The sequence below is a fragment of the Bombus terrestris genome, chromosome 9, assembly GCF_910591885.1.
Source record: "Bombus terrestris chromosome 9, iyBomTerr1.2, whole genome shotgun sequence".
Classification (NCBI taxonomy): Eukaryota; Metazoa; Arthropoda; class Insecta; order Hymenoptera; family Apidae; genus Bombus; species Bombus terrestris.
In genome coordinates, this window is record NC_063277.1 from 567949 (window position 1) to 590202 (window position 22254).

General features: G+C 38.0%; 1 protein-coding gene across 17 annotated transcripts in view; it reads right to left on the reverse strand.

The window, feature by feature from the left end:
* The window catches only part of LOC100644765 (CUGBP Elav-like family member 2), a 552950-nt gene that overhangs the window by 80700 nt on the left and 449996 nt on the right, over window positions 1–22254 (reverse strand). For all 17 annotated transcript variants that reach the window (XM_048408798.1, XM_048408808.1, XM_048408801.1 and 14 more), the window contains one exon: window positions 11075–11157. In XM_048408798.1, coding sequence (XP_048264755.1) covers window positions 11075–11157 — 83 coding nt within the window. The remainder of the gene's footprint in view (window positions 1–11074; window positions 11158–22254) is intronic.

Consider the following 22254-nt stretch of genomic DNA (forward strand, 5'->3'; position numbering starts at 1 on the left):
GATGATAGAAAATTTGAGGGATTCTTTTGCATACTAAAATAAGATAGCAACAGTTTATTGTTTAAAAATCTTCGAAAATGAGCTTCTTTCTTTACCGTCGCGCTAGAAGCATCTTTTAAGTTATCGGTTCGACGATTCAAACATTTGTAGTTGTTTAATCGAACGATTTGGAAGATCTCGGTATGTCGTTGAACCAACTATACGTAGTATCACGTAGGCGAGCCCTGTCCGAAGAACAAACGAGCTGGCGTTATTTAAAACGGAAATGTGGGTCAGACATCCCGTGTCCGCGTACTTGCACACCTCCTCCAACCGCTATATCCCTGTTTCCCTTTCTCACTGGCGTACGAAAAAAAACCAAGACAACAGGGTAGAAGCCTAGGAACAAGCAGAATGATCCACATCGCCAACTACGATGAACCGTGATTTATTTTCGGCTCCAAGCTTCAAAGTACAGCCGTGCTTAAGATGGTCCCCTAGCTGCCTCGAAAGGTGAACGAGTGTCGTTGCTCTTACGTGATCGCGCGCAACAACGCCGCCACAACGTACGAAATAGATAAACAGAGAGAACGGGAAAGAGAGCAAGAAGAGACGACGCGAATAATACGAGCAAGTAATGATTTAGATAACACTTGTCGCAACGTGCGTTCGCGATTAAATACAACTCGTTGGTTTTCCTTTGCGAATGAGCCATGTTTCGAGCTGTTCGTTACAGGATTCGAGGGTTCCGTTGCTTTGGCACGGATTTGTACGAGGGATTTGTTAAATATGTCTCTTTTTATTCCTTCCTTTCCTTTTGTTGTTTAACCTCCTATAACCGACATTTGTTTGCTTCTAAATGAAATTATTTCAAAATTACAAATATTTGCTATTATCTTATTCGTATTTATCTTTGTCCTCTTCAAACTACCCATTTTCGGTAAATTAGTCTGTCTGTTTAATTTAAAATACGATTGATAAAGTAAACAGAGTATGGTTTTCATCAATCACTTATCAAACATTTTCATTAATATCGATGACAAACATCCAATGTGACAGCTGTTTTTCAAATATAAATATATGAAGTGCAAATAATCGAACTCATCGAAGCGTTATACGCTTAATAAGTACTTTTGAAGTAGTGAAATATTTTATGTACATAGCTTTTTAAAAGCAGAATTATTCGATATTTGACGAAAATTACTGTAAGAGTAACATGTACGTATGTTTCTCTTTCGATAAATTATTGTCCGATTTAAATATCTTTTACTTACATAACATATATATACATAAATAAACTCCGACACCAAATTTTGTACATTTCGCACAATTAAAATTTCTGCCAGAAAGCAAACTTTTCAATCTGATATAAAAGGTAATACGAATCGAATAACGTGAAAAGACAGGCGTCCAAAATTTCATCGCACGAAAAGCTACTCCATCAATTGAAAAATCAAATTCCCTTGCACGAAGGAACTCGTGCATGCAATCATGAGTCGCTATTGATTTCGTCGAAATTCCGTTCAATGACAGGACATTGAATTCGTAAAAATCCATACACTTTGTTACGTGCCTTTTCATTCATTTGTACGTCCGATCAAGGCGGGGAATGAAAGACGAGGACCGTTTCAAATATCAAAACGTCAAGAATAACGATGAATATCAAACTACTGAAACATACTTTTTCTATAAAATCTTCAACTCTCTTTATAAAAACGTACGTTTTCGTAGAATCTATCCATGTACGATATGTATCGGATCATAAAATGGCATACCTACGAAATGATATATTTGAGTAACATTACAGAATAAAATTTTCGCGAGATCGTTGTATGTACTAGTTACATTGCTAAATGACAAAATGTGACTCGGCAGAATATATTATTATGATATAGATAGATAGATTCACATGTCACGAATGGCAAACGAACCTGCACTTGACCATTTGCTTCGCACGATTTTGAATCAAACGAAAGTTAGACATATACACGTGAAATGTTTCTAAATAAACGACAATTAGTTCCACACCTAGTAATCGATAAAAATTTGAACACTTGATCTTTAGGCGCGTGGTAGATACATTCGCATCTTCTTCTCACATTTCGTTCTTAATTGACGGTTACCTTCTTTCTTGTTTTCATTTAGTTTCATTATGTATGTACGTTGGTATAACGTTTGTATATTATCGTATATGACAAGAATTTTTCATCTTAAAAGCTTTTACTAATGGATGGAAATTCACTGGCTTTACTTTAAGTAAATTATTATTTGTTACGTCATTAGGGGATCTCAAAATTAGCGGCAGAATGATTAATTACCGGCTGTTCTTGGGAAATCTGATCCCACCCTTTCGTTTAACAGGATATCCCCCCTCCCCCGAGAAGGATGTATCGTTGATACGAACGCTAACGAATCACCGAGGTCATAACATTTTAATCCCTGCCTCATTGTATCTTTGCACTGCTCTTAATTTCTTGTTTGGTTTTTCCCCTTGTTTGGTTTATTTGCGATATGTGTAATATCCATACTAGCGGAAGTGATACAAAACTTGTACTACCGTATTCAAAACTCTAACAGAGATACTAAAATAAGTATTAAAGATCTTCATACAACTTTTCGCAACAAAACCCGATCAAATAAAAACTAAAAGAAAGTAAAGGTCTCGATTATTTTCCCGACGAGTTTTTAAAATTTAACATTCTCGTTCAACAACAAACTCTCAGACCCGTGTCTTCTCCACAAGTCTAAGATTTTCATCGTTTCTTCCGATCTATACCGTGGCCAAAGGCTGGAATGAACAAGGCGGTAGGGTTGGGAGGGCAAGAAGGTAGAAGTTGAGGAAGACAATAAAGCGTAAGGGTAAAAGAACGGCTGGCTCGTTAATTTTATTCGCGCGAATCCCATCCGGCCGTGGCTCGCTTCGCCATTGAACGAAACAAAACGTGGCGAAACAACGAAGATTACTCTGCTTCCGTACCGGAGGCATTCGACGGAACAACCTATATTATACGACTTTTATACTTTATATTTAGAAAAAAGTGGTAACAACGGACAAACGGTCGAACGGTCGAAGATGAATATTATATAGCGAGCGAACAGAAGAAACTGAGGTATAATGACCTCGAATCTTCATTCATCGATATTAAGTGATGTAAGATGCGTTTGGGAAAGTGATTTTTTACTTTCATTTAACGAGGACTGTCCCGTGTTCGGTGGCAGTTTTTGATCCTTGTAGGTTTAGAAAGCAGCGATTGTTGGAGACTATTCTCTAAAAAAAATGTTCGCACCTAGAAAAAGATTGTATCTAAATCTGCGTTCATAGAAATCTATAAATCAAACCAGTGCACATTTCCTTTTCGATCAAATAACTTTTATGACCGCGACTATTACGAGGAAACGACTTAGCGAGTTTGAAATTGCTACGTATCTGTCATTCGATTATAGAGAAACCTATTCAAGTTTTCCTGCGCGCTTCTCTGCCTGCCGGCCAGTTTTTTTTATATGGAAGTTTCTATCAGCCATCGTGTTTATTTTTCGGAAATAAGTTTTCACGATATTTGCAGAATCAAACGTGTGTGTGTGTGTGTGTGTGTGTATGTATGCAAATACGCCTTTCACATTAATAGAACTGTTGATTCATAACAAATGTGAATTTGTATAAACATCTAAGTGTAATAATAATACTATTATATAATTTTTCATTGTCTTTAAATCCATCCTTTACCGAACTTTAAATCCATATATTAGGTCATCCCATAAGTTCGTGCCGACTTTTGTGTATACATTTCATGTGTCGATTTATAAACATACGGCGATAAGGGACCAATGCACTTGAAAAATGGGAAGAAGATGTACAACGAGAGGGGGATTACATTTTTTCATGAAACTGAAAGGTATGTAAACGATCTTAACATATATAACCGCTCGAAAAACGGAACGAACTTATGGGATGACCTAATAGTAAGTGATAAGGAAGAAATAGAAAGTAGCACAAGTTCAGGTGTCGATTATTACACAGAAAGTGCATCGATTTTCATTATCCCTGTGAAGTATCGCGCTGTGACTCATCGCGTTATCGCAGCTACACGCACGACGTGCACGCGCTGACTTTATCTGCGTGATGAATCGAAGGGGTTAGGTTTAATCGTGCGCATTATCAAGTAGGGCATTATGAATTCTTTTTCTCTTTCCTGAACGGATATTACAATTTTTTAGATAGTCTGCTCGTTGTTAACGGATAACGACGTTAACCTAAATACTTGGGTATCTTCGTTATCCTTTGACGACGATCAAAATAGAAATCCAACAGAAAACATCTTACTTTTATTTCCTTGCTTTCTTTTGTATTTCTACGTTTACTCTTGAAGTATGTTCTGTCCATTCTTTGTTTTCTCTTCTTTCTTGATGCTTGGAATATGGAAATACATTCGTATTAGATCTTCTTCGATAATGATCGACATACACTACTGAAAATGTTGCATCATTCGATACGCAATAACAGGAAATCGTTAATGAGTAGATCATTAATCATGTGGAAGATAATATTCATACAATCTTACTTCGAATTTACTCAGATCTAAAATTCCTTTGACAACAATTCTTCTAACTTTGATCTACGCAATCCCGCTTCTAAGCGTCAAATAAATTTCCCATAAAAGTTAGCACTGCTTTCGAAGAGAGATAGAGAGACGAGAATACTAATTCATCAAGAAGTCAATTTCTCGAGAGATTTTATAAGCGAAGAAATCTCTACTAAATGACTGTATAATTCATAGAATAGTACGAATCGTTACTAAGAAACGCAATAAACAAGAAAAAAAAATGAAAATAAATCGTAACGATTATTACTTCCTATTTTGTCCATAAAAATAAAAACCTATAATCCTCTATAAAAACCTCCATGATCATAAAGAATGAAAAACATATATATCCAAGTTGGAATCGGAAAATATTCAGTGCAGCAAAAAATCGCGTTTGTCGTATCCCCACACGGCAAATAAAACTCTCGAATCCCTCATAAACTATCCATCGACGTTCAAGCTTTGTGGTACATATATCTGACCATTACAGGAGAGGAAGCGTAGAAGTGGGATGGTCACGTTTGAAATCGATAGCTCGGCGTGTTTACAGATGATCGATAGAAGGAAGTGATATTGGTCGAACGGCAGAACGGCCGTATGCCAGCCTCTGAGGTAGAGTGTTCGATTTCTGCGCCGCTTTGTGTCGCAGCCATACGTTTCTCTACATTTGCTCGACCGTGCCCTCGTCATACAATGGTTTCGTTTCTCGTTTCGCGCCGTCCCCCCCCCCCTTAGCTGTTACCTCGAATTTCTGTTGCCCTGTCATGCTTTAATAATGTTATGCATTGTCGCCACGTTGAACGCGTTTATAAACGAGCCACGGTTTTCCAACAATTTCGTGGCCACGTGCCAAATTCATTTCTTCCCTCGTGCGAACTCCGATCGAGCTTGAACTCGTCGTTCGGTGCGGCCAGGTTATTCATTTTCTTTTTTATTCTTTGCTTGTTTATTTCTTTCTCCTAATGTTTTTGATTGTTCTCGTAATTTCCAATTCGCGTGGAATTCGCACGAAACAGGAAAGTTTGAATTTTCGGAGAAGATTGGATAGATCGCAAGGCGAGGTATGACGAGCGATGGTTTAAATGTACTGTAAATTAGAGAGCGGGAGAGCGTGGGAGAGTGGCTAGAAAGAAAGAAGAAGAAAGCTGGAAAATTTTTGTATCGTTGATATCGTTGAGGTGAATTTGTGCTGATGTTTAATTTTCGAAGGAAAGGAAGGGAAAGATCGATCGTAAAAAATAAAATTTTTATCAAGAAAAGGACTGTTATAGGAACAAGAGAGTTACACGAATACAAAACGATTTCATTCGATTCGACGAGAGTGTGAAAACACCCAGAAAAATCCTCGGGAATATCCCTTACTACAGCGACAATCCTGTTATACCGCTCCCTCCTTTAATTTGCCCTTTCCCTTAACGTAAAATTGCTCCGCACCAAAGTATGATCTAGCTCAATTTCCCCACTAAGGGAAAACCCCGAAAGTCCCCAAAAAATCTTGTACAATCAAAGAATACAATACGATCTGGAACGTTTCTCCCCGATTCGTTTGCCTCGGTCTGGCAAACGTATCGACAAGTCGAAGCGAGTAGGAGAGCAGGTATCGCTTTTATTAACGTGCCTCTTTGCACATTCGCGCCGAATCAAAGCCTCCTAGTCGCTTTTCCCGTGAAATAAATCTACTCTCCAGCATCTAGTGGAGTACGGGGGTGATGGGGTCGTGGTACGTGAGGGGGTGAGTGGTTTCGCAGAGTCACGGAGGTCGAGAGGAGCGGAAGAACTGGGGGTAACGAGGGTTCCCCGGAGCACTCGACTCATTTCTCCGAGCCAACACAGACCTCTCGACTCGACGCCACTCGTGGAAACGAAATCTGATACGAGAAAAGCTAAACTCCTTCAAATGCACAAGCCGCCCCTACTTCGCCCCTTCCTCTGCTTCTTATTCTACCCTACTACAGGCCCTTTTCAACCCCTCTGTATTTTTCTCACTCGCTCCTTTCATTCTTTCATCGTCTTTCTTCTTCCGCCCCCCCTCTCTTATTTCGCCCTCTATCTTCTTCTACACATCGGTTATATACTGTTCATTCTCTTCTAGCTCCTAGCCCGTTTCTTCCTTTCCGTTTTCGAGGCCTGCTCCTTTCAGCCACCCACTTCTACTCAGTCAACCCTTTTCATCGTGAAAACGTCGTTCTGCAATTTACTCTTTTCTTTCTTTCGTTTTTCTCCTACGCGCTTTCCTTCTCCAGAGTGTTTTAACTCTCTCTCTCTCTCTCGCTCCTTCTTTCTCTTTAGTCGACCTTCTCCGTTTCTCTACCATTCCGCTGCAACTCTATATACCTCTTGGTTTCTTCCTTCTTTATCCTCTTTCATTCTCTTCCTTCGTTACTCTGCGGTTTCGTTCGTTAGGATCGTGTGCTCGCGTACCTCGAGGAGATTTCTTTTCTCCACAAGTCCCTGCTTCACTCCCGATCGGATTCCATCCCCCGTCGGTACAAACTGATGAGAGCTGAACCTCGACTTCCGACTGTTTAACTCCCTTAATTAACCTCGTAGAGTCACTCCTGTCGCCGTGGCAAGGATTTCGGCTGCCTTTTTTTACGGCACGCGACCTTCTTCCACGACATCGTGCTCCCTCTATTCTCTCGTTGTTAGTCTGTAGCTCTGGGATTCAATTGGGGTAGGACGGGCATCCGTCCGTCTGATCTGGTTACATATTCCTTCGTGCGATACTATCTATCGCGATACTGAATTGTAGCGAATTTTAGAAATTTCACGTTCGTTGCAGTTGTCGAATTGATAAATCAAAAGACTTCGTTTTCTGGAGAGGTTTATGCTATGTTTAAGTTTCTCTCAGAGATTCTTTTAGCGAGTAATCTTAAGAGGAGAAAGATGGGCGAATGACAATGTTTCTCAGTTTTTGACTTTGGTGAAACTAATCGTGGAAGATATTGGAGATTAATTCAGGAATAAATTGATATAAAGCTACGAGATTTGAGTCCACCGTATAAAAACAAATAATCGCTTATCGGTCGTTATATGGAATAAATTGTAGAAAAATAAAAATAAAAATATCGTTTAAGAAAAAAACACAACTGTTACGACAAAGTAATTGTAATCTGGTCTTTAACACGGTAATAAGATAAAAATGCTAATGGGAGGTACGGAGAACGAGTCACGAGTCGCCTCAATTATATTCCGCAGACTGCAATTTCGTTTTCGTCGCGTTCGTTGCTCAATGTTGCGAGGTCTAGAATTTTTCAAGATGTCGGAATAGAGATATTTTTACTTGTACGATCCTCTTTTTCCTCGCGAGAGTCAGCGAGTCTCTGTCTATTTCCAGGTCGAATAATCAGGTTCGTTTAGGAGAAAATGAATTTCTTCGTTCGCGTCGTATTATGAAGCTCTTGAATAACCTCCAGACGACGTAATAAGTCAAAAGAAGTTTCTTTTCAGGCGTTTGCGAGTCAATTACCGCGAAATTTCTTATTACGCGTCTGCTACGAACATACGAACAGTGAGTATGGCGCGCGTACGTCGTTTAAAGCGTTGCACGCCCTTTATTATTTACATTTAACGCGTGCAATTTCAGCAACATTAGACTTTCATACGTTCAATTGCTCGTGACGCAAATTCTCTTTTAAATTATTGTCATCTGCCGACGCAGCGTCATGCTCGTTGCTTTTGATGGTTTATATCGAGAGTACAATTTATATGATCTTCGTGGAGGAAGCGAATTGATTTTTCGGTTATATTAGATATTATGGAAACATTGCGCAGGTTTTATAATTTAGAAGTAGTGCCATGCTTTGTTATTATTTTATAAATTGTGATTTATCTTTCTAATTATGCGAGTATCAATTAGTTTGTTATTAGTTATTATTTAATCGTTAATCATCTCTTTTATCTTTCTTAAAGCGTTTGTTATCGACAAATTATTTAAGAACTTCTATTTAAGCTGGTAATTTGTTGTTGAATATCCAATTAATGTACGGTGATAGTAACTGTAATTAGCGTAGATTATTGCAACGCAATAACGATTTGTTGATCAAGTTCGCTATATTTATTAAGTACGATATTGTTCATTGACGGCAAATTAAACGCAATCTAATTTACAGCTCGAGCTAACAGTTATTGTTTCGATTAATTACGTCACGCTAATTACAACCTAACTAAATGAACAAAAATTAAAATATTAATATACGTGATATATGCAATAGGAAATTAAAGTATAAATGTTTGTAAAGTACGATTCTCATATTCAAAGATAATACGAGACATAATGGACGCGAACTTGACTTTATTCTCAAATAAATTCTCTAATAAAATCTAGTTTTATTATTTTATACCATTGTTCCTTCCAATGTCACGTTACAGTTGAACATCAACGATTATCTACGTAGGTACGTCAAATTACGTTAAACCCCATTGCTGTCACCAGCAATTAATTTCCTCTCCCTTTCCTTTATCCTATATCCTAAAGCTAACCCATAGTGCTGAGGCAATTAGCCGAATCATAGTGCCTAAACAATTACTTAAACGCAAAGTACAATAGCATTGTACACGTCTATAACTACGCAACCCCCCTTACAAATCGCGGTACCACGCCACCATGATATATCGTTCCGGACAGGCAGTCGATTGCGTGGCGTATTCAATTTACGAAGCCTAATTTGACCAAGTTGCAGATGCAGTATGGGGCCAGAGAATCGGCGGAGGGAAACCGCACGTGTCGTTCGTCTCCAATATGCCAGTCGAGCAATCCGTACGACGCGTGGCCGTAAAATCCGCTACGGTGTAATTTGTACGACGATAAATATACGTGGTTTAAGCCTGCTTGCTAGCAGGATAGTGTCGCCGCCATACGACGATCAAGAAAACTTCGTCGGCTTGTGCTTGCCCCATATTCCTTTCTCGACAGATCAACGCGTCCATTTTCAACAATCAATTCAACAATCGTTTCCAAGCAAAGTAAAAGCTATCGATGACACGTAAATGGATTTTTCCGCGTTAATGTATTAGTATGATAAAAAAAGAGTCAATCAATTTTTGCTACTTTAACTCTAATAACCTTCCATTATCAAACAAAAAATCTTGGGTATTAATAATGCAAAATGTACAAGTTGAAATACAACAAGTTTTTCTTAAAAAATATACATTTTACATTCTAAAATTAAATAAAAAATTCCTCGAAATCACCGAGGAAATCGATAATTCAATTCCAAATTCGCCTAGTTCAAACTCCACATCTAAACACATTTACCATCGAACGTTTACTCAAAATCTCTCACCACAGAGCGTATTTAATTATCAAATTCACTGATCAATATCCCTCCGAAATTCATTCGTTCTTTGTTTAGCTCCTTGGCACGAGCCAGAGGAACAGAGCGTCCGTGTCTCGATCGATGATAATTATTCTCGTAAATTCAAGCATAAATGCGCGTAGGTACAGAGTAGACGAGACGCAGGAGGGATCGGTGGGTTAAATGCTCGTAATGACGTCTCGTAATTGCATCGAAAGTTCGTGGGGAAACCGTAATTATCGTACGGCTGCACTTTCGACGATACCATCGGTCGCGTCGCTACAATCGACAGTGTGCAAATCGCCGCGAAATAATATATCTTCACGGATGTTAAATTCTTCGTTACGATCGAGTGGCGAAAACTATCGCGAGTGTCGCGAGAATGTGTCATTCTACGATATTTACGTTCAATGAACTGAACCCTTAACTGAAGGTTCTTTAGAGTAATTCAAGGACAACGAAAAAGTCGAACGATAACTCGAATCGAATTCTGCTAACAATTCTAAATCACGCGTATTATAATTGTTGCTTTGCACTTTAAAATCGCTCCATCTTAAAGACGAAAATATTATTCCCTTCTTTCTTTTGTTATTCGTAAAATATGTCGATAAAGTTTCATCGGAAGAACCGATATGCTTTATCAATTCGATATCAATTCGAAATTAATTTTGTCCCAAACAACGAAATAAATTATAAGGTTACTGTAAACGAATCGATCAATACAGACACAACGAGAATCCATTCAATTCCAACTAGATATTTCACTCGCAGCGATCGACGATTAGTCAAAGGATTGATCGACTGGTTATACAGATTTGAGTAATTTATTTGAACGATCAATCCTATTAATATTCATTATTCGGTCAATATCTCGATTATGCGAATCACCGGTACTCGGATAATTATCTAGGTAAGCGTTCATTATTCGCTTGAGTACGAATGTACGCGTTGATTGATGCGAATTCGACATATGCCAATATTTTCGCGCATTTCGATGATATCGGAACTCAGATTATCAGAAATTTCTGAACCGCCTGATAATTCTACCTTTCCTATCGTTTGCTAAAATATAAGAAAATATTTGGAGAATATTCGGAGAATATTTGGAGAATATTTTATTTAAAGAATATTTTCTGTGCCTAGAATATACAATATTTGGAACATTTATTAATAGAATAGAAAATTCATTCGTACACGAGAAAAAATTGTCTAACTTACCCCGCTGAAGGTTTTTACGTTGTGCAAAGCATTCTGGGCGTCCAAAGCGGCCTTTCTCGTATAAAACGTTACGAAGCAACATCCTGCAACGAAAAATGCACACAATGAAGAAAAATATAAATCGTACTTCTTTTTTGAGGCATTTCTCTCAAAAGTTAAAATTCAACGTTTGATATATCAATATTTTATAAAAATATGAATATCTTTGAACATCCGTAATCTAATTCCGACAATGTTTATGAACGTATAACGTTTGTTAAGAGTTAAGAACGTCTTTCTCGGCATGTCGCCCTTCGAGTAGAACAATAGAAGATACCAAAATCCTGGTACTTAATATCGCGATGGGAATGACTTGTATATAGAAAACAGTGGAGCAAGTTGGTCACTTCGAAGAAGCTCATCAAGGCTTTTCCTTCGTCGCCACAGCTGGACACCAAACGAGCCAGAAACGGATTGGTCGATAGTTTCCAGTTGCCAAAAGTTCGATACACCGTTGTATTACTACCGGTTCCCCACCCCTCTCTCCATTACTAGCGACTTGGTACCTCATCCCTTCGAGTCGAAAATCCAGCAGACTGGATTTAGTCGAGACCCTACCTACCCCCCTTTTAGTTTACGAAATAAAATAGCTGCATACAGGTAGTTGTCGGCCGTTTCATTGCACGCAAACAAACGCAGCTTGAGAAAGTTTATGGCTATAGATTCAGCCTGAGAAACTCTATGGCTGCACGGTCGTTCTGAGAACTTTCGAATTCCAGATGGAACCTTAGGTTATATAATGGCCCGGGTTAAATTGATTCTACTTTACTAGGAAGGGAAAAAGCTGGATAAATTGGTCAGTTTCTGGCAGTATTTAGGAAGTCCATGGTGTTTGGAGTTTTGGAACGATATTTTGTGGTCAATGTTAATGAAGCAGGACATTTAAAGTTTCATGATGCGAGTATAGATAGCTATTGCGTTTCCAATTTATTATGGCTGGAATTAAAATTGGGATTCGCAATATCAGTAATTGTTATACCGTACATAGTGTCCGTAGGATTACAAATTTCTAATTAATTCAAATTTTTTATCATAGAGATAATTTATCATGTAACCTTCTATAAAAATAAATGTATATCGTAAAATCTAAGTTACGTTCATAATGAAAAAATCTTCTAGTCTTGTCAAAAGTAGATATTTTTATGAAAGAGTTAGTTTGTTGCAAATAATTGAAGCTTAAACTATGATAAACTGTTCAGTTAGTGATCGAAATATTGGCCAGTTAGATCTCATAAAAATATCGCGCTTAACACTCTCGTGTAACGAAGTAATCATAGAGAATTTAATGTATGATGGAAGATCGTATAATCTACGTAACAATAATGTTTGCTTTTAACATGCGGCTGTAAGTTCTTAAGCTTGTTGGTTTATGAACTTCAGTAATCCAACCTATTATCCTATATTTGTTCGATAACTTAAAATTGCAAGAACTCCTTGTATGACTTACAATCAGTAGCTATATATTTACACATTAATTTCTATAGGATATTATAGAAAGGAGATCAAGGTTTATGAAATAATAATGTATCGACGCCCGCAATCTTTTGGTCCAAATGTCAATAAGAAAATTTTATATGCATTAGTACTTATTTTTATATGAGTACTCATCATCTTCTTGTCTCATTAGTCTCGTGATTTCAACATCGTATTATCAAAATTCAGTTTACATAAAATTCGTTCAAAATGGCACTGTCACGATGCACAAGATATAAAGGTTTGCAAAAAAATACCTGAAATCTTGGAAGGATGATGCCGCGAAAGAGGGGTTGATTTGTAACGAGGTATTCGATACTGTATCTAAGCAGTTATCCGATATCACGGCGACGCGTAATTGAAAAATGCGTAATACGATGCCTGTAGCTCAAGATGCGTTGAACTAAAATTTCGTTTCTATGTAATTTTCGTTTCGTGGTTTCGCCGCAACTTCGTACGGGCGGTAACAGCTCACAGCCAAGAAAATGAGTAACTCGATATTCCTCGACAACATCTAATTCACCAGACAGCCGTTTTAATAGAATCGAATTTCGCTTACAAAAGATGTCTCGAGGTCATCTTTTACCGATAACATTAATTTCAGAAAAAGAACAAAAAAAGATACAAACGATGTTCGTATATGATCGATAGGAATACAATTTTGCCTGTATTCGATGATATTAAAAATATCATCATTAACAGTTCTGAAATAGTCTCATACCAAGAACGTTACATCGATCAGTTATTGGATAGTCGGATACTGTGAACAGAAAGATCCATTCGGACAAAATGCCGATAATACTCAAGAAACATCTGTAAGAAGGACATTTTTCACCTAACCTTCTCCTATTAGCCAAGAAGCAAAACAACGTTAGATATTCCTGATATGTCAACGGTGAGTTTCGGTAAATTACGACAGGAGGACTCAGCGGGAGTCGGGAAATTATGTTCCGGCAGGTAACTAATCTTGAGGCATCATCGCTCGATAGACCTTTAAATCACATCGTGCAAACTACCCCCTCGCCGCGTCTAGTTGCTCGACGGCCAGCCTGTAATACTCGTGTCTACAAATGACCCCATTCGTCGAGATGCCAACACCAACCCCCTTTTCTTCGTTCTACTATGTACTATATATTGACTAGCGCTGCCATCTCATCGGTTTTTCCTTTCTTCAATGAGATATGGCCAACTACGATAGTGGTACCGATACTAAATTCCTGTATTTTTATACTAAATTCTTCTATTATTGCGCTAAATCATCGTCGTTTCTCCAATAAAAGTTGTATAATATCATATATTTATAAATGATATTATTACACATTTGATGCAACAATCGATATCATCAAATTTTAAACCGAAATTCACAACTTTCACCCCCAAAATAAAATTAAAAAATTCTACAACTGCACAACACAATACGATTTCCCCTTTCCCAACGAATATTACCGATGCACCAAACACATTCTCCCGATGGATCAACATCCATAGAGTTGTCATCGAAATGAGGGTTCTCATTCAACGCGTACGATCGTAAATTTCAATAGGCGCGTCATAAATGTAATCAAAGCATTGTAGCTGTTTGAATAAAATCCACGACGCCTATGGTTTATTGACTGCGCGGTATTACATTGACGAATGGTAGGCGAGCAGTGCTTTGAGCATTGACGAATCGCGGTGAACTGTCGTGCGAGCAGTCGAGAGTGTTAGGGTGAAAACCAGCGTAAACCGAAACGTGAAGGGTGGCGGTCAGGGTAACTCTGATTTATTTCCAGGTTTGCCTAGTAGTAGGTAGCTCGTGTTACCTCATAGACAGTTACAAATTCATCCGGAAATTTTTGGCATCTTTTTCCTTCGTATTTTTGTTCTACTTATCACCACGGATCGTAATAACTAAGTTTAAGGTTCTAGTCGAAGGAAAAATTATTATTACAAAATGGCATGAGAAAATATAACAAGTACGTAATCGTTTATTAAATTTGAAAGAAAGGAGTGTTAGTGGTAGACATATACATATAGTCAGACCTACCATATTAAGACATTAACTCGGATATTACGCCTTGCACCTACGAAGAAGATAAATCGGCGTGATTTAATTCGTGAATGCACTAACTTTCCATTCATATCGCATATACGTATCTTGCTGTTTAATTTGAAGATTGATGTATTATTACCGGAGAAGATTGTACTGTGGTCTGGCTTAGTTGGATAATTAGCATTTTATCGTATTTGGTATTTCGAAAACAACTTATATCAATGCAATAAACGTATTCATCGAACTCTTTGTGAGTGGAATGAATTGGATATAATACGAATATATTAACAAAAACGCAGGAAACGTTAAACGATCACGCAAGTACCGAACACATGGTCTGTGCAACATCTAGATTGAAATGAACAGTTAATGCGTAATTTATTAATCTCCCGCGTACGATATTCATGCATTTCCGCATGTAGCCCCCGAATTATAATCTATGTGGGACGATCGTGTCGAGTCGTAATTACGTGAACTCTCCAGCTAGAAATTCGAAATTAACCGGTCATTGAACGAAGAAAGCGACGCAATTATGCGAGAACCCTGCCACAACGAGCAAAGCGAATTTACGGTAAATTCAAATAAACTATTCTCCACGTTGAAATCAATTTGGCACCATAAACTCATTAATGACACGGTAATAACGATTATTAAAGTAATTGCTGACTATCTGATATTGTACAATTGCGTCAATAACGATGAGTGCAATTGTTGATATTGTTGGTTATTTAATTGTTGGAATGTTCATAGATATCGAGACAAAATATGTTTACAGAAGTACGAAAGCATTGGCTTATTATAGAATAATGTTACAGAGAAAATACAATAATAGTACTGAGATAATTTAGATGAGTAAATTACGATATAATTATGTAGAAAAATTTACACATAGGATATAATACGCATACACACACACGCACTTCTTTTTTCTTTCTTTCTTGAAGATTTTAAATATGATTGTGGCGGCACTCGCCACGGAAATTCCCAACGACTTCGCGATACAAAGCGTTACGCCGTCAAAGCGCAATACCGACATGCCCAATGTACCATCGATATCCCTACACTTCTTCCGCCGAATTCTCGGAAGAACATACACGCGGTAGCCGCTGCGGTACATCTAATGAACGCATGCAAGTGGGGATATCGATGGGCAACGAAGGGAAGAATCCGTTCGATCTGGAACAAAAGGACAGTCTGCCTTGAGCCGTGAAATAAAGAAGTCTTCAGTTCCATTGCATAGCTGACACGTCGATTGAACTCTTGATGTCAATTGTTAGTTGTTAAATGTTACCAGTTAATTGTTATTTGTTGACTCTGTCTGTTAAATCGTTTGTTAATAAATTGTTGTTCATTAAACATCAAAAGTCGTTCCTTTAAATGCACAATAGTGCCTACGATCCACCTCATGATTATGTCTCATCGTGTTTACAATATTTCAGTATTTCGATTCGACTCGAATCTATTTTCATATTATTGTACATATATTTCAAAATGGCCCATTTTGTATCGTTGTTTTGATATACAGATACATATATATATGTCATCTTTACGATATTTCTAATTAAAAAGATATTTCAACGAATCCAGTAATTATTTTTAAACCACGAGTAATTCAACATCGATATACTAATTGGAACACTCTCTTTAAAACGCCGTTACGTGTGTGCTTACTATGTATGAAATGATAGCCCCAAGTTATTTTATAGAAATAACGAAATAACCACAGATGTTCTTATTATTTATATTTTTTAGTTTATTGAATTTTATTTGCGGAACATTGTTAATGTTTCTTTTAATTATCATGCAATAATCTAATAAATACGTTTACGAGACGCATTCCTTTTTACAATTATTATAACATGTTACAGTTATTATAAATTTTTGAAATATATATTTTTTGTTATAATGGATAACTAGTTGTTGATTCTTATCTTACATTGTAGTGTTGTTCATCGTCGATTGAATTAAATTTATTCACGCGAGACAAAATTACGCAGAGATACTATGTATGTACATACTAACCCTATGTATTAGGTTGTCCGGAAAGTGTCTTTCTTTCACAGACGCGTCTTTCACAACAACGCATCTTTATACAAACATAAAACCTAATCTGTCGATCTTTGTTTTGATAGAACAAAATGGACCATACCTAATTCGATAAAATAATATAAAACGGAAAATGTTGTGTACCATTATTTCCTTATAAAACGAAAGAAACTTATCGGACGACCTAATAGTTTCACAGTTACAACCTTTAAAAATTTACGAAGCCTGAAAAATTTATAAAGCACGATTGATTTATACAAACATCTCCTATAATCAGAGTTTTATATTATAGCGAGCCAAGCCAAAGTACATATCTCTGTTTATATGTATATTCGGAGCACGATTTATCGTCACGACAATTCATCTACAACTGATTCCAAATGACTGATTCTATATATATGTATGTATTTGAACAAACTGGCTACAAAGAAATAGCATGCAACAATACGAGGAAGATCGGCAATAAGCTAGAGCTAGAACACGGAGTAACAAGCACATCGTTACAATTTTAGGAGTTGATTTCATTTGCGTTGCGAATTATTCCGTCTACAAAAATCATGGTGGATAAGTAGAACGAATCCGTTGGTTGGTCTCGTCCGCCATTAGGAATTCCCAATTGACGTCGTAATTATCGCTAATTGGACTCGGGATTATACTCGCGCGACACGCCGCGTGTGAAATGCTCGTCGTTCGAGTCGCGAATTATACATTACCTTTCCCGGAAACGGAGACGAGTTACGAAGGACAAAGAAAGCGACAGGTTGTCCTCCGGGATACGTATTTCCAAAATAGAAGACTGTCACTCTGTCAATCAGGATGTTAATATTTTACATCCTGTCAGCCATATGTTCGTACCTTGATTTCTCTCTAATCAGAAATGACGGCTGCTCGACTGGAGTTTCTACTTTTTTTTTCATTTGTACAGATATCACTTTTGTTCATTTTTACAGGCTACACGATATAAGACTTTCTGTTTAATCCTTTTTTAATTTCAGTTTCTTTTTGATACGTGAGTTGTATGAATAATTAGGTTCAGGATATAACTGAATACTTTATCCCGCAGCGCTGGAAATTTTTCACCTGCTATGTCACGCGCGGTCACAAATTACCTCGTATGGAAAATGAGAATTTTCTGTTGTGCTAGTATAACACCTAGTCTTAAAACATATCCATATGAAGTTACCAAAATAATCCACTCATATGGATATGTCTTTTTGGTTAAATTTTACTTCTACCAAACTTTTATGATCGGTTTGAAGCATAATATTTTCAAATACTAATAAATTTAATAGTGACGCGCTGTAACGTCTTTCATAGTCATTGAAAAAAAGCAGAAATATCAAAAACCTCAGGCTGCCGGGTGCATCAGTTGTAACAACGCAAGATTTCGAACAACCACGATATGGGTGCGGATAAACGATTGCCGATATATCTCGTCTTAGTCGTACGAGAGTCAACTAGCGATTCCAGGCGAACACGTTTACTACTTCGATGCCGATACGTGATTAAAGCCTACGGGGAAATCTACCAGCGTGGCATCGTGGAGGTAATCCTTGCATGCGACCCTGACGCGGTGGCCGCATGCCTATGCGCGTTTCCGGTACACGCAACGCCACCTGGATGGCGGTATCTATCCTCTCCACACGACCAACCTACGTTAACCGATAATTTCTGGCTGCGTCGCGGCACCAATAACGCGCGATCGACGATTCAGATGAATCTAATTAGCGATAATTTCCGCGGGGCCCATCCGTACACGCGGTTTTACGCAAATATCTAACACGCCGCATCGGAATCGCTTCGTATTAATAATCGAGGGACTGATTGCTCGTTAAACAAGGGCCAGGTTGGATTGTCCGTGCGGCAAAGAATTTTGATATTCCTCGTTTTTTTGCGAGGACTACGAGGGATGTGCTGTATTTAGTGCGAAAGAAATTTACACGCTGCTCTATATAGGTTGATTCTAGTAACTGGGCCGGAGGACTATAACCGTTGCAGATAGAAAAACAGTAGTTGCTGTTACAAAATGCTTTGCATTGACATACTCTTCGACAAAAAAGATCCCATTATACGATGATGGAGCTTGATAAACAATGTAGAATCTTCCTTTACAATCTTTTTTCTATCTGCGATGAAGACAGAGTTGTAGCCCGGTCCAGCTACCATATAGACTCACCCTCTATATCTGTAATATTTGGAAGTTATTATATTTCAGGGAGATGATGATTTGATAGAATTAAAATTTGATCGAATAACATTGTGTTAAAAGATGCGGGTGTTACTTAAGAATATTTACTTGCTTACGATTCACCGGAGAAATTCACCGAATCAAATGTCCCATTTGCAAAATAGCTAATAAACTACGTATTATACAGAGCGCGGTGAACCACTGATAAGCATAAAACGCGAACGTTCATACAGGTATCGATTGGCAAGGAGCAGATTTCTGCACGAGAACTTGGAATCGAGTTCTACACTTGGATGCTTGGCGGTTCACCCGCGAGGAAACACGAGACTGTGAGTCGTGGAAGAGACAGACAGAGAGAGAGGGAGAGAGAGAGAGAGAGAGAGAGGAGAAAACATAAATTCGTCCTGGCTCGTAAATTGGTGTCATTCTTCGCGTACCTAGAAAAGACCGCGTGTTCTGCTTTCGCTGCACCTTTTCCTTGTCATCCATCCCCATCCTTCCGAACCTCTTCCACCAAGCCTCTTTTGCTCCCTTTTTCCACGTCTTCGATAAGAAGAGAGTTCGAGGAGGATGAGCAGAGTCCACAGAGACGTCGATAGAGATATCATCAAAGCGAAGCATCGATCGTGTTCATAAATTCGGTGTCCGACTCGTACGGGGTAACTGTCTCTCTCGAGTGACGTAGATTCTCCATCGTATCTTATATTTCTCTCAGTTTTATTTTCGCGCTTCTTACCTCCTTACCTCGATCCCCGAGACTACCCTTCTACATATATAGCATCCTCCTCGACCTACCTCATCCTTCTTCTTTATTTCTGTTTTCATTTTTCTATGAGACATCTTTTCCGCTTTTATATGACCACCAGTAAGTACGAGAGTTTTATTTTTCTCTTTTGTTCTGCTCGATTTTTCTCGTTTCGTGTTCCTTTTCGCTTATTTTTCCTTTGGTCTGATTTTATGATCGTTCAGTTTGAATACCTTTTCGGTAGATGGAATTTTCCTACAATCTTTTCTCTTTGGGTTATCGTGTTTTACGTATTCATTTCATGATATTGCATATCCATATATGTACAATACTATTCATAACACTCATTTGTATTTGTATTTGTATTTAAACACTTTAATCGATTTGTCGCAATAGTATATCAATAACTTTAAAATATAACAATGACGATAAATTAAATATTGATATTTTTTCTTAGAATGCACATATTTTTTCTTATAAGGCTTTCTAATATGACTCTTAATGTCGGAGCATGTTGCAATCGGCACATTGAAATCAGCATTCCATCGAGTTTGAGTATTTACGTGTTTATGTATTAGATGTGCATGAGAGTTGCCTAGTCGAATATACCTTTGACCGATCAAGCAACATAAATTCTCTGATTAGATCGAGAACAAAGGTTCACACTGAGGAACCTTCGCTCGAACGGAATCAGCTGCGCTTCCAGTGCAGATCGATATTGAAATTCCAGCTTCAAAATAAATTATGTTTTCGATAAAACGTTCTAGCTGCTACTAATGTCGTGCACGAAGCACACAAAATGCTTCAACTTTAGTGGAACGCACAACGTATCAGCAAGGAGTATCGATGTTTAACAAAAAGTTAATTGAAATATAGCAACGATAGACGATACTTATAGAGTAACCTGATATCAGTAGATATTTCGTTCACATTTTAAACTTGGTATCTAAGTTACCAACCAATAAAAACGATTCCACAAAATGGAAGAGGGCATATGCGATGCATTTTGAATTCTCTCCGATTAATTCATCTTTCTCCCTTGATTCTAGGAAGTTTCAATCTATCCACGAAACTCGCAATCAGCCGCATCAGCAGGAATCTGTTTCCAGATGGCTCATCGTCTTTGTGAGACAGTTGACAGTTCGTTTCTGTACTGATATTTCATCGAGCATCGGGGTTGCGAGTTTGCTGCAATCAGCGCAGTCATGAAGCACCGTGATGAAAGATCAAGACGCGGAACGAAGATCGAAAGACGAATGACAGACGGTAAGGATACATCTATCGATTCACGAATCGATCGAGAACTACCGATACTCGATCTATATCATTAGCGTATTGACTCGTGGATCATTGGTCTATAGAGGCTACGGGCTAAGGAGACGATGTCTTCGAAATTTAGAGATAGTAGGTAGAGAAGCTAAGCGACACGTCGAGTCGGGGTCGAAGATTTTCCTGATAAAACCGAGATTGCGATCCTTCGCCAATCCTGAGGATACCACAGCTGGAACGAACGAAACCGCGACAAACCTTCTTCCGTTGCTTGGTCGTTCTAGTTTTGCTTGTCCGTTGGAATCGTGTGGAAACCTAACCTCAACCGCATCGAGAGTGTTTTCCAGCAGCTTGTATCGCTGATACACGTAGAGACGATGCAGAACGCGGAACGACCGGGTTTGGATTTCAAGCTTCCCCCGAATCCTGCTTTACTTAGGTAGCGACGACGAAATCGAAGGAGAAGAAGAGAAGGAAGTCCGTGGCCCGGTTTCGAGGGATCAGCGAAATGGCCTTACGTAAACAAATCTCGATCGATCTATCTAGCCCCCGGGAATACCTGGAATGATTTTACGTGACGACGAGATACTTACTGGGTTTTCAGGCCGTTCCAGACGGGGAAATATAGGTGGAGCTCGGCACCAGTTCCTCGATTTTATCGCGAATACTGCGACACACGGTACGCGCAAACTGATTTCATACTACGGAATTCCAAAGCGTTGCCGTATCGCTCTGCTTGGTGGACGAGTGTGTAAACTTTTATTTTCAGAAAAACTTTAATCGTAATCGATTAAATTTTATACTTCCCCTTATAATACAAAACTTCTGTTTCATTCTGAATACATTAGAAATAATATAAACGTAATTATAGCATTTACAATGTTTTTATATACATGTTACCATAAATTTGTTATGTTTAGCGTTTTCCGCTAGTCGACTAAATACTTGTTTGTTCCAACTCATAGTTCAAACAGGGAGGTTTATATTTGACAAGCCGACTGATTACCTAGAGATGTCATTCCGAACATGCTACGAACGTTTGGATAACGCGGATTTTGGTACATTTGCACATTCTTAAATAATTGATATTATTAATCTTATCGAGATTAACGATCCGGAAACTGTATGCACGCGCAGTCTACATCTCTGGCTATATTCAATTAATACCATAATACGAAACAAGATTGAAGATTTATTATTATAATATCAAACGAAGTAAGTGAATTTACCTCGAAATCATAGATTTGTTTAATTAGAAGAGAATGACTATAGATAAATAAATATATGTATATATATATATATATATATATATATATATATATATATAATTTCACTGCTATTGCTACAGTAAGGAAAACGATTTCAAATCTACGAGCATTGCATGTAGA